This window comes from Cynocephalus volans, chromosome 2 (assembly GCF_027409185.1).
Source record: "Cynocephalus volans isolate mCynVol1 chromosome 2, mCynVol1.pri, whole genome shotgun sequence".
Taxonomy (NCBI): domain Eukaryota; kingdom Metazoa; phylum Chordata; class Mammalia; order Dermoptera; family Cynocephalidae; genus Cynocephalus; species Cynocephalus volans.
The window spans coordinates 104,551,175-104,564,931 of NC_084461.1; the positions used below are offsets into that span (position 1 = coordinate 104,551,175).

At 38.2% G+C, this 13,757-nt stretch overlaps 1 protein-coding gene across 5 annotated transcripts in view; it reads left to right on the top strand.

The window, feature by feature from the left end:
- DMXL1 (Dmx like 1) overlaps window positions 1-13,757 on the top strand; it is a 149,905-nt gene that overhangs the window by 93,058 nt on the left and 43,090 nt on the right. For all 5 annotated transcript variants that reach the window (XM_063088204.1, XM_063088200.1, XM_063088201.1 and 2 more), the window contains 2 exons: window positions 7,744-7,910; window positions 12,220-12,350. In XM_063088204.1, coding sequence (XP_062944274.1) covers window positions 7,744-7,910; window positions 12,220-12,350 — 298 coding nt within the window. The remainder of the gene's footprint in view (window positions 1-7,743; window positions 7,911-12,219; window positions 12,351-13,757) is intronic.

Here is a 13,757-nt window from a genome sequence, read left to right on the forward strand (position 1 = left end):
GGCGGTTGAGGCTGAGAGGGTGTCTGTGAACCTTGGGAGCCGTATGGAAGAATGGGAAGTTGGTTTTGTGTCTGTGGGTGCATTGCCGCAGTGCGTGCGGCGAGGTCAGCCTTACAATTCCTGCGAGTGATTGGGGAATCGTCCCTCTGGTGGGATCTGCAATGAATGACTCCTAATTTACAAGGTAAATGGGATGCCTCAATTAATGTGGAGATTAAAGCTGAGTTGGTGATTGTGTTACCCTTGGTGTTAAGCAGACCGCGTTCTTTTCATGTGGCGGCATGAGAGAGAAGTATATGAAAGACATATTTGGAGTCAGTGTATAAGTTAAGAGTTTTTCCTTCAGCTAGAACGCAGGCTCGCGTGGCAGCGATAAGTTCAGCCTGCTGGTTGGTAGTACCCTTGGGTAAAGGTTGGGCCTCTATAACCGAATCAAGGGAGACTATGGCATACCCTGCGTAATGAGTGTTTCCTTCCTTGAATGAGGACCCATCCATGAACCATGCGAGATCAGCGTGAGACAGGGGCCCCTCAGTGATGGAAGAGCGGTAAGGTATGAAATTTTGAAGGCTTTCTACGCAGCTGTGCAAAGGGGTGTTGGGGGAATCTGGTAAAGGCAGTAGGGTGGCCGGATTTAGGGGTGGGCAGGTAGTGAAGGATAGGGCAGGATTTTCCAGAAACGAGGATAGGAGGGTTAGGATTCTGGAAGGTGGGAGGGATTGGAGAGCCTTATAGGTAAGGAGGCCTTTAAGGTGATGTGGTGAGAGAATGGTGAGAGGTGCCCCAAATGTTAATTTGGATGCCTCCTTATGCAGTAACTGCCCCGCTGCCAGGGCTCTTAAACAGGGTGCCCAGCCTTGTACAGTGGGGTCCAATTGTTTTGATAGGTATGCTACGGGGGCAAAGGAGGGGCCATAATTCTGTCCTAGAACGCCCAGAGCTTGTCCTGTATTTTCATGAACATAGAGGAAAAGGGTTTAGTTACATCAGGGAGATGAAGTGCAAGGGCTGTTAGAAGGGCCTATCGAAGCTTGAGAAAAGGGCGCTGAGGTGAGGAGAGCAAAGGTTCTTCAGGAGGACCCTTACTCATATTATAGAGACGAGAGGCGCCATTAGGTTTTTTTACAGCGAGTATGGGAGTATTGAAAGGGGAGCGAGTGAGACGGAGATACCCCTTTTTTAATAGGTCCTGAATGATGGGGCTTAACCCGAGGAGGGCTGTTGTGGTTAATGGATACTGAGCCTGACAAATATATTTGGAGGGGTCTTTTAGTTTTATGTGTACAGGGGAACACTGGGCCAGAGCAGGGCTGGCAGTGTCCCAAACTGTGGGGTGAACAGGGTGCGTTAGCATGGGTAAGGACTTCTTTGGAGGGGTGGAATTAGTAGGATCTTGGGCTTGAACTAGCGCTAGGAGGAAGGAAACGGGAGAAGAGGAAGAGGACAGGGGCAAAGTAATGGAGACTTGAAGCCATGATAAAATGTCCCGACCCAATAAGGGGACGGGGCATTGTGGCATGACTAGAAAGGAATGGGAGAAAACGGATTGAGTGCCTTGAAGGTAGTAGGTTAAAAAAGGGGTTTTTGGGGGAAAGATTTGTTTACCTCCTACCCCGACTATAGGAGAGCTGCTGGAGGTGGTGGGGCCTTTATATTCCCTTAAGACCGAAAAGGTGGCTCCAGTGTCCAGGAGGAAAGATATTGGGTGGCCGTCCACAACCATGGATACCCTGGGCTCCTGCTTTGTTATAGAGATGGTCAGGAAGGGCCCAAGGCTCCGTCAGTCCTCCTCAGCGAGGCCCACCATAGGTGGTGTCCACGGTTCGGGGGACTGTGGGGCAGTTGGTCCCTCACCCCTTCGGGCGAGGGGGCAATCAGATCCCCAATGTCCCTTCTTTTTGCATTTTGGATGAGGAGTGGTGGGTGGCCTGGGGGTGGGACAAGCCTTTGCCCAATGCCCTTCCTTTCCACATTTAAAGCAGGCTCCAGGTGGAGGCTTAGAGGTGGAGGCTGTGGGAGGGCGCCCAGGGGGTTTGATAAGCCGGGCCAACATCTGGAAGTTGGCGTGGTCAGCCTTTTGTTTTCGACGTTCCTTTTCCTCCTCCCGATTATGAAAAACCTTGAAGACCACTGACAGGATTTCGGTCTGAGGGGTTGCAGGACCCTGCTCTAATTTTTTAAGTTTAATTTTAATGTCAGGGTAGGATTGGGCCAGGAAATAGGTCCGATTTTTTGAGGCCAATTACTAAGCAAGAGGCAAAACAGTCTCGAGCCTGGATTCCCTGAGCTGTGTTATAATCCCAATTAGGTTCCTGTTCTGGGACTGCTTGGGGGCCTGGCGGGTGATTCGGATTGGTACGATGGGTGTCAGTGGCATGGGTTTGGGCTGTATCCCAGACACTGCGGCGTTCCTCGGGGAGGAGGGTATTGGCTAGGAACTTGAAGATGTCATGTGTGACGCTGTAGGCCTGCAGGATCCATTGGAATTCTTTAATGTAGGTGGTAGGGTCGGTAGAGAAAGAGCCTAGTCTTTTTTCTAATTCTGTAAGGTCAGACCCTAACTACTCCTTCGGCCCCAGCTACCTCACGTAGTGGGGCGATTATTAAAGGGGCGGGGGGGTCCTTGGGAACAGGTGAAAGGGGGGCTTAGTGAGTCAGGAGTAGGGGAGGGTAAAGACGGAGGAATGGATGGCGCAGGAGGTGCAAAAGGTGAACGGGGGAGGAGGAGGTCGGTAGGGTGGGGGTTCATCAGCAGGGTCGAAGGTGGAAGAATCGAGGGGTGACTGTGAAGATGGTTTACAGGCTAAAAGGACTTGAGCGGGAGCACAGGAGGAGCAGAGGGTGGCGTTCTGAGCCAAGAGGCGAAAAGCCTTGATGTAGGGGATCTCCTTCCATTTTTTTAGGTGCTGACAGTAGTTAAAGAGGTCTCGTAGAATGTTAGGATCTAGTGTGCCCTCAGAGGGCCATGTGTTTTGATTATCTAAAGGATAATAAGGCCAATCTTGTGTACAGAATTTGGTGAGGAGTTTGGGATCCGGCCTGAGGGAAAGGTTGGTGAGGTTTTTTAGAAGGCATTGCTTACCTAATGATGAGCCGGTGGTGAGTGGAAGGAGCCAGCGCCAAAAAGAATGGATGAGGGTGGACCATCAGTGGTGAGTGGTGGAAGGGAGGCCAGTCCTGGCGGGACGGAGTTACCGAGGGGCGACTTGGAAAGTGCTGCCGCTGCGATTCGAAAAGTGTCGCCGCTGGAGAGAAGCTCCGTCCTGGGTTTCAGCACCAAATGAAAGGACGAGTTGACACCAATTGATGATCCACCGGAGAGAGCTCGTTTATTAGGTGGCACACACACACATATATATAGGGCTTTTAGGGAAGGCTGATTGGCTTAAAATACAATCCCTACTTAGCATACCGCATGGGGCTTGGGGTGAGCTGATTGGTGTGCGATTCCCGCCGGCGGGAAGGAGAGTACGGAAGAGAAGGGCAACCAGCGCCATGATGGGGTGTGGCCGAGAAGGACTTATGTGATCAGGGTGTGATCACTTGGGGCATTTGGGTTCTTACATTTCTCGGTGTGATCCCTTGGGGCATTTGGGTTCTTACAATGACAAAGGAAGAAACTAAGCTTATAAGAAGTGTTTATTAGTCCATTTTTGTTGCTTATAACAAAATACCTGGAACTGGGTAATTTGTAAAGAAAATGAAATTTATTGCTTACAGTTTTGGAGGCTGGGAAGTCTAAAGTCCAGGGAACACATTTGGTGAGGGCTTTGGTGATAGTGACTGTGACCCAGGGGTCTCACATGGCAGAAAATGGCAGAGCAGAGAGAGAGAGACTCTGGTGTGCTCTCCTTCTAAAACTCTCAGAACCACACCCATGACCACCATTTTTAATCCATTCACTATGACATGGTCCTAAAGTCTAATCATCTCTTCAAGGCCCCACCTTTCAATTGCCATAATAGGATTTCCCACCCTCGACAGTACCAGTGGGAATTAAGCTTCTAATATATGAACTTTGGCGGACACAATTCAGTCAGTCCACAGCAAAATGGAACATCTCATTTCTCTGACCTAGACTCCCTCATTCAGTATTTCTGTGTACCTCACTGAGACTAAGCCTGTGCTCTCTCTCTCTCTCTCCAAACCTATTTCCTAATATTTCTCGTAGTTTTATGTCCTTCAGCAAGTGGCTTTTAATGTATTTCCTCCATTCTGATTTTTTTATGATATAAAGCAACTAATATAAAACTTAACCATGTAAACCATGTTTAAGTGTACAATTCAATAGTGTTAAGTTTATTTACATTGTTGTGAAAAAGATCACCAGAACCTTTTCATCTTGTAGATGTGCAGCTGTACCTGTTAAACAACTCTCCCTTTTCCCCTTCCCACAACCTGTGGTAACCACCATTCTACTTTCCATTTTCAGAAATTTGACTACTTTAGATACCTCATATAAGTAGAATTATACAGTGTTTGTCTTTTTGTGACTGGTCTGTTTCACTTAGCCTAATGTCCTCAAAGTTCATCCTTGTTGTAGCATATGGCAGAATTTCCTTCCTTTTTAAGGCTGAAATACTCCATTATGCATATACTCTATTCAATTTTTCATTGTTTGATGAGTTTGAGCTGAACTATTATAGACAGAACCACATTGTGGCATTCAGGGTTCTACTTAATAGAACCTGAAAGCCCTTGAAAAGTAAGAACAAGCTCTCAAAAGAACCCCTGAAAACTAAGTAGTTCTCTAAAGCAGTGATCTCCAGACTTTTGATTACATAACCTATCCACAAAACATGCTTGAGCAAATCCCCAATATATGTATATTTATGTATACTATGCTGATCCAGATATTAAACATTGTTAAAGTTTATTTTCTTCTTCCCTTATCACTGCTCTCCTTCCCTGCCTCCACTTCCCTCCTTCCCTCTCCTTTCCTTTCCCCCTGCCCCTTTGTCTCTCCTTCTTACCCCTGTTCTGTTCCCCTTTCCTCCCACACCTTTTCCACTTATGTCTCTTCTTCCTCTACTTCACCCCCTTCCCTTCTCTTTCTCCCCTCTCCTCTTACTTTTTTAAAAATAAATCTAAACAGAAGTAGTAGTATTTTTCCTTCCATATTCCAGTGAATCATTTTGCATACCAACTACCTTGGAGACTGCCTTGCTCTGTGTTTTGGAAACAAATCACTACTTTCTATTAAGATATTCATCAATTTATTTTTATAGATATTTATGGAGCAGGTGCGAGGTATTGTGCAAGGTAATGATCTCAGGAAGACCCTGAGGATCAAATAATCTTTTCTAAAATCTGGGAAGTATTATCTGTCAGACTTCTTTTTTTTTTAATATCGTTAATTTTTTTCCTTGAGGGTTAAGAAGTACCTTCAATTAATTGTTTCTTTAATCTTTTCCTTTTCGGAATCTTTGAAGTTTACTTGTAAAATCATATTTTATGTTTTATTTTGAAGATTTTTTTCATACTTGTGTTCACATACATTTGTTTTTCTTATACTATTTCCCTCAAATACCCCTGATGATCAAAGAAAAGTGAATATGTATATATACCTCTTTGAGACTAAGGACTTAGGCTGAATTGGCTTGCTGAAAGCAAGAAATAGATTTGAAATTTCTTGTATCTTTAAATTATATGATTTTTATCTTTTGCATATCTGTATTTCTTTCAGCATAAAATGCTTTAAGCCATCAGTTAAATAATTTATTTTCTCCCCTCCCCCTAAATTTTGGGGCAGAATTTGAAGGTCCAGGATGATGTGCCTCCTGAAACTTCACGTACTATCTGGCACACTCACAAATAGCTCCATGGATAAGTGTGCCTTAGATTGAGAAATAGAGAATGAGATGGTTCTGTGGTTACTTTAAGTTAAGTTTTTAAAGAAATCACATTTAAATCTAGGTTCAAAATATTAATTTCATCGTGTCTGATTTAAAATCATAAACTGAAAAAATAAATGTTATCTTAATAGCCTTCCTCTTCTTATATTTTAATTTTAATCACAGTAATATATGTGAGTGGTAACAAACCCAGTAGTACAGAAGATCTTATCGTAAAAAGCAACATTGCTGGCTGGTTAGCTCAGTTTGTTAAACCATTGCTCATAACACCAGGATCTGGGATTCAGTCCCTGTACCACATAGCCTCTTAATCATTTCTTCTTTTTTTGTTTTGATTTCTTTTGGGAGTTAATTTTACAATTCTAAGAAAACCACAATGTAGAATTTCCTCCCATTGTGGTTAATTTCTTATTTTGTGTCATTGTCTGGATTCACAGACTATTTTCAAATGTTTTCTCTTTTTAAAGACCCTCATGTTTTGCTATTAAAACTATTTTTTTAATGACATAGCAGTCTTGGCAAAATATATTAATTCAGAATCGTTTGTAAATTTTATTTTTCTAGATTCCCTATGGTTCTGTGTTCACATGCCTTCTAATATCTTAAAAACAAAAAAGCAAAGCAGTACTGTTAAAGCCAAATGATAAATTTATCTGAAAAGTTAGTATTAATTTTTTGAGAAGTAGAAAATACCTTTATAGTCTAAATTTTTCACTTCATGAGAATTTGGCAAAATTGTTAAGTTTTAGAACGTGTGCTAATGTATGGAACAGATATATTGGAAACTTGGTTGCTGATTATCAAATGTTAAGAACAAAGAAAAAAAGTACACATTTAATCTGATAGCTCCTTTAAAAATCATTTGAAAGATTAATAATCATACCACTTTTTAGTAATCTGTCAGAACGGTAATTTTATTCATCTTTCCTTTTTTTTTTTGAAATAGCCAAATCACTTTGTTAAATTCAGCTTGTGTATAGCTTGTTATAATGCATGCGCATGCTGTGTCTGCTGAGTAGCTTCAAACAATAAAATTGTATTACAGCACAAATATTTACATTCCATTGAAAGGTAAGTAAAATCTCATAGGAACCACTGAAGGAGAATAATGGTGTGCTTTAATGCAAAATTATTTGCCTATTAGATCATGTCTATGTCTGCAAGATCTTTGATTCTCTACTGGTGATTTGCATCTAGTGACTTAGTGTTCTTTAAAGATTTATGTAACTTTTTTTACACTAATGTGTTTAGTATTCTTAGATAAAATACTAAGAGAATACTGACTTAACTGTAGAGTATTCAAAAAGTAAAACAATAAAGATTGCATTTTTTTCTTTCTTGTTTGTATTCCATTGACTAGAAAATTCCATCTCTGAGCAATTTCCAAAAGTTTGAAGCAGGTTAAGTAATATGGTACATAATTTTTAAAAAATTTTTAATGAAAAATGTAGTTTTATATGTAGATATAAGACCAAATGATTACTGAAGAATCTCACAAGTGAGTTGTTGCCTGTAGTTAACATTGATATTCCATGATACTATTAAAAATAGAAAGTAGAAGGATGTAGGAAATTTCCTGTCATGTTCCTAGCTAAATTGTGGATAGATTTACAAGCAGATATTACATCCTTTTATCCTACATATACAATAGATAATTCAGCATTCAGGGAGTAAGGGACAAGTTGAGGTAAAAGCAGAGGTTGTTTTACAAAGTGATTTTTGTCTCACTTCCCCTAGTTTCTTACCTGTTCTATTCTTTCATAATCTTAATCTTATGTGTACTTATTTGTAGTTAACCTTAGGTCTTATGTAAAGACAGGTGAAATAAGTAAAATGAAAGCAGTACTTACTTTGATAACATTTTATTTTCTTCTTGTTTTTTCACTAGTTGAAGAAGGAGAAAAACAGAACAAACGTTTTAGGCCATCAAAAATGTCTTGCAAAGAATCTGCCCCACTGACCTCTTCCTCACCACCAGTAAGCCAGGAGTCACTGACAGTCAAAGAGAAGTTCATCCCACCTGAGCTCAGTATCTGGGACTACTTCATAGCCAAGGTAATATAAATGCTATCCAGATCAATATTTCCTAGTCAAATAGAAATTAGGGTATTTAAAATAAATATAATTGTTTGTGCTTCTGAATATTTGCCTACAGTGGTTTAAAATTTTTTCGTTTGTATCAGACTATATTCCAAAAAAAATGTACCCTAAAATATTTGACCATATTTCCAAACAGTTTTTAAAGCAGTTTTTGATAAATTATAACTTCTGCATTTAAAAAAACAAAGTTCAGAAATAAGATAAAGAGAGAATTTGGTTAACACCTTAACATTAATGTATTTGGTAGTGGTTAAGGAATCAAGACTACCAAGAGTCAAAATGCTCTGGTCATCTGACATCCATACTTATTCCTTTTTATGCTACAGGCAGTCCTACATTGTTCTGATATGCACAAATTTCAATTAACAGAGTTTAGTTAAATAACATCATTCCCTCAACAACATGGTTCAAATTTAAGATACCACATTATATTAAATGTGAGTACTTGCTTCCCTGCTAGCTCTTTGTTCCACAAGTCACTTTGTAAATAACAGATGTACTTCATGATCAGTGACCAATCACGTCAGTTCTTTCAGTTTGTCAGTGATTGATCATTTAGCATCTGTTATTCAGTTCACACGAAGACAACAAAGCTCGTACTAGTTTTGCTTTCTTGTCTGCCATGATAAACCCATGTGATATTTTACAAAATTGGATAATCAAAAGAGGGAATTGACCAACTAAGATGAAAGTGAAGCAAAAAAATGAAAAGTGATAGGTACAGAGAATGAAATTCATATTGAACATAAATGCTAGTAGATGGTTATAGAAAAAATACCTAACTGTGGGAATGTTGACGTTGCTGACATTTGAAAAACTCTAGATGGGCAGCCAGAGGAATTTAGTGCAGGTGAACTTATGAACGTAAATGTAGAGAACAATTGTAAGGAAAGGATGAAGATTTTCTAGAGATAGTAACCTTGGCAAAAAACTTTAAAGCGACTCACAATATTGCAAGTACAAAGGATAAAATGCTGGAAGCTGATACAAACTTAGTAGTATGGCAATTTGTTAAGGCATAGAAAAGATGCTTACTTCATATCCTAAGTTATAGAGTTGGAAGAAGAAGGCAAGCACTATTCAAACTACTCTTGACAATTATTTTTTTACAAAGAAATAAAACACTTTAATTCTTAATATTTCTAATATTTTAATTACAGTATACTAAGTAAATGTTTTACTATTTTTAAAAAAAATTCTGTACATTTATTGCTGACAATAAGAATGTTTTTAGTGTTTTGACAAATATACTTTTTCAAGCCTATATGACTTTTTTTTTTTGATTGAAACATAATTGATTATACATATCTGTGGGGTAAAGCATTGAGTATCAATACCTGTGTGCAAGATGTGATACTCAAATCAGGGTAATTAGTATATTCAACATTACACAAAGTAATCATGTTTTGTGGCCCTTTTCAATTTCTCACTAACCACCTCCTCACCCCTCGCCTCTGGTGTCCTCAGATCTGTTCTCTCCTCTTGACAAATATTTTTAAAGGTCACAGAACATTTGAAATTTTTCCCATTGATTATTAAGATTGTTTTATATGGTTTCTGCTTGCATTGTCATTTTTACAGTCCTGCACTACTGTGCAAAGCAAGGACTGCCTATGAATATCTTCTGTTTTTCATATGATTAGACAAATCCCTCACATTCTTAACTTCTGGATGCTCTCTTTACTTCCTTGCATTAATTGACATCTAACTGCTGTATTCTCTGGTGATACAGACCTGTTAAGCTGTGGTTTTATACTATATGCTTCAAGGGTAATGAAGGGAGATTGTGTCTCTTTGTTCCTCACTGCCTTTTGCAAAGTCATTCGTTCATTCAACAAATGTTTATTAAGTACTTCATTTATCTGAGAATGTCTTTATTTTATTTTACCCTCATTTTTGAAGGATGGTTTTGCTGGACATAGGTTTGTTGGTTAGCCTGGCCTTTTTTAGTTGTTTTGTTCCTGGATCTCTTTGTTAAATTTTCTGGCTGATTTGCCCTTGACCCCCATCAGGTAGGCTGGTTGAGATGTTAGCCTTCCCCTAATTGTGTGCTACTGAAATCTGTATGGTTTTTGATAATGCCCACGGGAATTTTAAAGACAGCCCCTTCTGGCAGGACATGAGAACTGTTAGTCCTCACAGCCTGTCCTGCTGGCCCTGGTAGAACTTCTGCACCACAGAGTGTGGGGCCACATGGGTATAGCCTCTGGCCAAAATGCCAGATTCTCACTGTTTTACCCAGATTCGGTAGATTTTCTTAAATGAATACTTCTTTATGCATTATATGCATTTGGTCAATTTCCAGTGATTGTTTTTGACAACTTAGCTCAATTTTGTTGTTGTTTTTTTAGGGAGATAACCTACCAAGCTTCTAACTTAGCTGTTCCTGAAGTTCCACCCTTCCTGCTGTGTTTCTTTATTGAACTTCTCTAGAACCAAGATTTTACAGCTTTTTTTTTTTTAACTTTCCACATCTCCTCCTTCCATCTTATTCTCATTCTTACTCGATGCTCTCACTTCATAATTCACTTAGAAAAATAGAATCAGACAAAACTCTCTTATTATCCTGTCATAAAGCTATAACCCAATCTACATTTGCTCCCACCTTATTCTTCCCTCCTGTTGTAATGGAAGAAAAGTCCTTTCTATCAAAGACTATTTCTTCCAATTCTATTCCGAATCCCATCCTCATTTTTCTTCTCTAGTTTCTTTCTCTCTAGTGCTTTTCTCATTGGGATAGAAATGTGCTCTAGTGTCTCATTCCAAACCCCTGCTTTGACCCCAAAACCTTTTCCAGCTACTATCCCATTTCTCTGCTCCCTATTCTCATTTAACTTTTCAAGACTGTGATGCACATTTTCTTTCTACTGCCTTATTTCCTTTTCATACTTACTCATTGTATGAGGATACTTCTGACCCAGTTACCCCACTGAAATTGCTCTTGTTGAGATTCAGGTGACATCCACGTGAAATATGACTGAAACTTTTTTATCATTGTGTTATCTGACCTCTTAGCAATATTTAGCAGACTTGACCACTCCCTTCTTGGAATGCTTTTTTCTCTCCTTTTCTCTTCATTCCAATCTCACTTAGTTTTTTTGTTTGTTTGTTTGTTGCTTAGGCTTACTGTTTATTTCTTCATAGTCTCCTTTTTTCATCCTTCCTCTTCTAAGTTATTTATCAGCAAATCTGTCAGTGCTTTCTCCAAAACGTATCTTGAATCTTTTATCTCCAGCTTTATCACTAACACCTATGTCCAGGCTGCCATCTCTTGGCCTTAGTTACTGATGTCTTCATTTCTACTCTTATTATTTGACTTTTCTCTCATAAGAGAATAGTCATGGTGATATTCTTAAAATATAAATCTCAATACCTGTCCTCTACTTAAAACTCACTAGTGGCAATGTACTACACTCCTTTACCATGGCCTAAAAGATCCTCCCTGAGCTGTCATCTGCTTTTCTCTTCAACCTTTCTTCTAACACTTGTCCTTTTGCTTAGCAGGCTTTTGTCAAACTAGTCATGCATAGCTTGACTATGGGGCTGTGTTCTGAGAAATGTGCCATCAGGTGATTTAGTCATTCTGCAAACATCATAGAGTGTACTGACACAAACCTAGATGATTTAGCCTACTACACACCTCTAGCTTCATTATAATCTTATGGACCCACTGTTGTATATGCAGTCTGTTGTTGACCAAAACATCGTTATGCAGCACATGACTGTACTTTCTTTCATATCAAATTCTTTCCCATATTAGAACCTTTCTACAGGCTCTTTCCACAGCCTAAAATGCTTTTCTTCCTTCTTGTTATATGACTTTTTCCTTTGTCCTTTGGGTCTCACTTAAATGCCACTTTTCTAAGAGGTCTTCCGTGATCAGCTTATCTCATTTCTTATTGTTCTCCATCTCAAGTCTCTTTTTTTCTTTATAGTATTTAATGCAATTTATATTTAGTTTTCTGTCATTGGCCTTTTTACACTAAAATGTAAACTCTGAAGGCAGTGACTGTATCCACCTTAAAAATTCTTTTATCAAGTATGTTTTTTGGCACATAGTGGATACTTAAATTTTTGATTGCATGGGTGAACAAATAAGGGAATTGTGTAGTGATGTCAAAGGCATAGAATGGCAAATACTGGTTACTTTACTTTCTTATAATGAAGTGTCTGCAAATTGAATGAATTGTTGCTATTAGACTATATGTTTGAATGCATTAAATCAGATATTTGGATAATAAATTCTATAACTTTTTTATTTTAGCCTTTTCTACCCCCTTCCCAAAGTAGAGCAGAATATGATTCAGAGGAGAGTTTGGAAAGCGATGACGATGATGATGATGTTTTAACTTCAGATTTCCATCTGCAAGAGCATTCTAATTCAAATTCATATAGGTATGGAATATTTCATTTTAAGCTTCTTTTAAAAAAAACCTCATGGATATAAGTATGAAATGTTTCATTTTAAGCTTTTTTAAAAAAAAAAAACTTATGGCTTATATAAACAATATTTTTAAATATAATGTGAAATTAATAGCTTAGTCAGTTATAGCACATTATAACTCAGATTTCTTTCCTTGAAATTGTTAAATTCCTTTCCTTAATGAGAATTTCTCAGTTAACTTTTGATTATCCATGGTGGACCATCTTTAACTTGTATTGTTTCTCAAAAATCTTGCTCTCAGATTATACCTTGCCTTTTAGTGTCTTAAAATAAACAAGTCTCACTGTTTTAGCCTAAAAATTCTAATGTCTTAGATTTTTAGTAGAACACTATTATATAAGATATTAACTACTATCTTAAAAAAAGCTTCATATACTACAAAAATCATAAATGTTTAAAATACTCACCCCTAGCTCCAATGCTGCATTATTCTTACATTCATGAGTAATGGTGTATTATCTTGTCACTATTGATATCTTGTTTACATCTGGAAGATTTACAGATTTTATTAAGACACAATATGTTAGTAGTATAATAGAAAAATGTAAGTTTTCCAAAAGAAATACGTTAGTATATTAGGGAAAATTAAGTATTCTTTTATTGAAAAATTATTATGAGATTTTTACTTACTGGTTTTTTGGGTTTTTTAATTTTCCTTTGGAATTAATTTTACTTTTTGAATCTGTGAAACATTTACATGACTCTAAAGTCAAACTGTATAACTCAACAACAGAAAAACCCAATTAAAAAATGGTCGAAGTACTACAATAGACATTTCTCCAAAGAAGGTATACAAATGGAGAATAAGCACATGCAAAGATGCCCAGTATCACTAATCATTATTGAAATGCAAATCCAAACCACAGCGAGATACCATCACAGATCCTTTAGGATGGCTACTATCAAAAAAGCAAAGTAACAGTGTTAGCAAGGATAGGGAAAAATTGGAATCTTTATTCACTGCTGGTGGGAATATAAAACAGTGCCACCACTGTGGAAAACAGTATGAAGTTTTCTCAAAAAATTAAAAATAGAATTACCATATGATCCAACAATTTCATTTCTGATATATACCCAAAAGTGTTGAAAGCAGGGATTTGAACAGATATTTGTGCATCCATGTTCATAGCAGCATTATTTACAGTAACCAAGGGGTAGAAGCAATTCCACTGTCTGTCTATTCATCTGTTGATAGACAAAATATGGTATGTATGTGCAATGGAATATTATTCAGCTGTAAAAAGGAAGGAAGTCCTGACACATGCTACATCATGGTTGAAACTTGAGGACATTATGCTAAGTGAAATATGCTAGTCACAAAAAAAGGTAGATAGTATGTGATTCCACTTACATGAGGT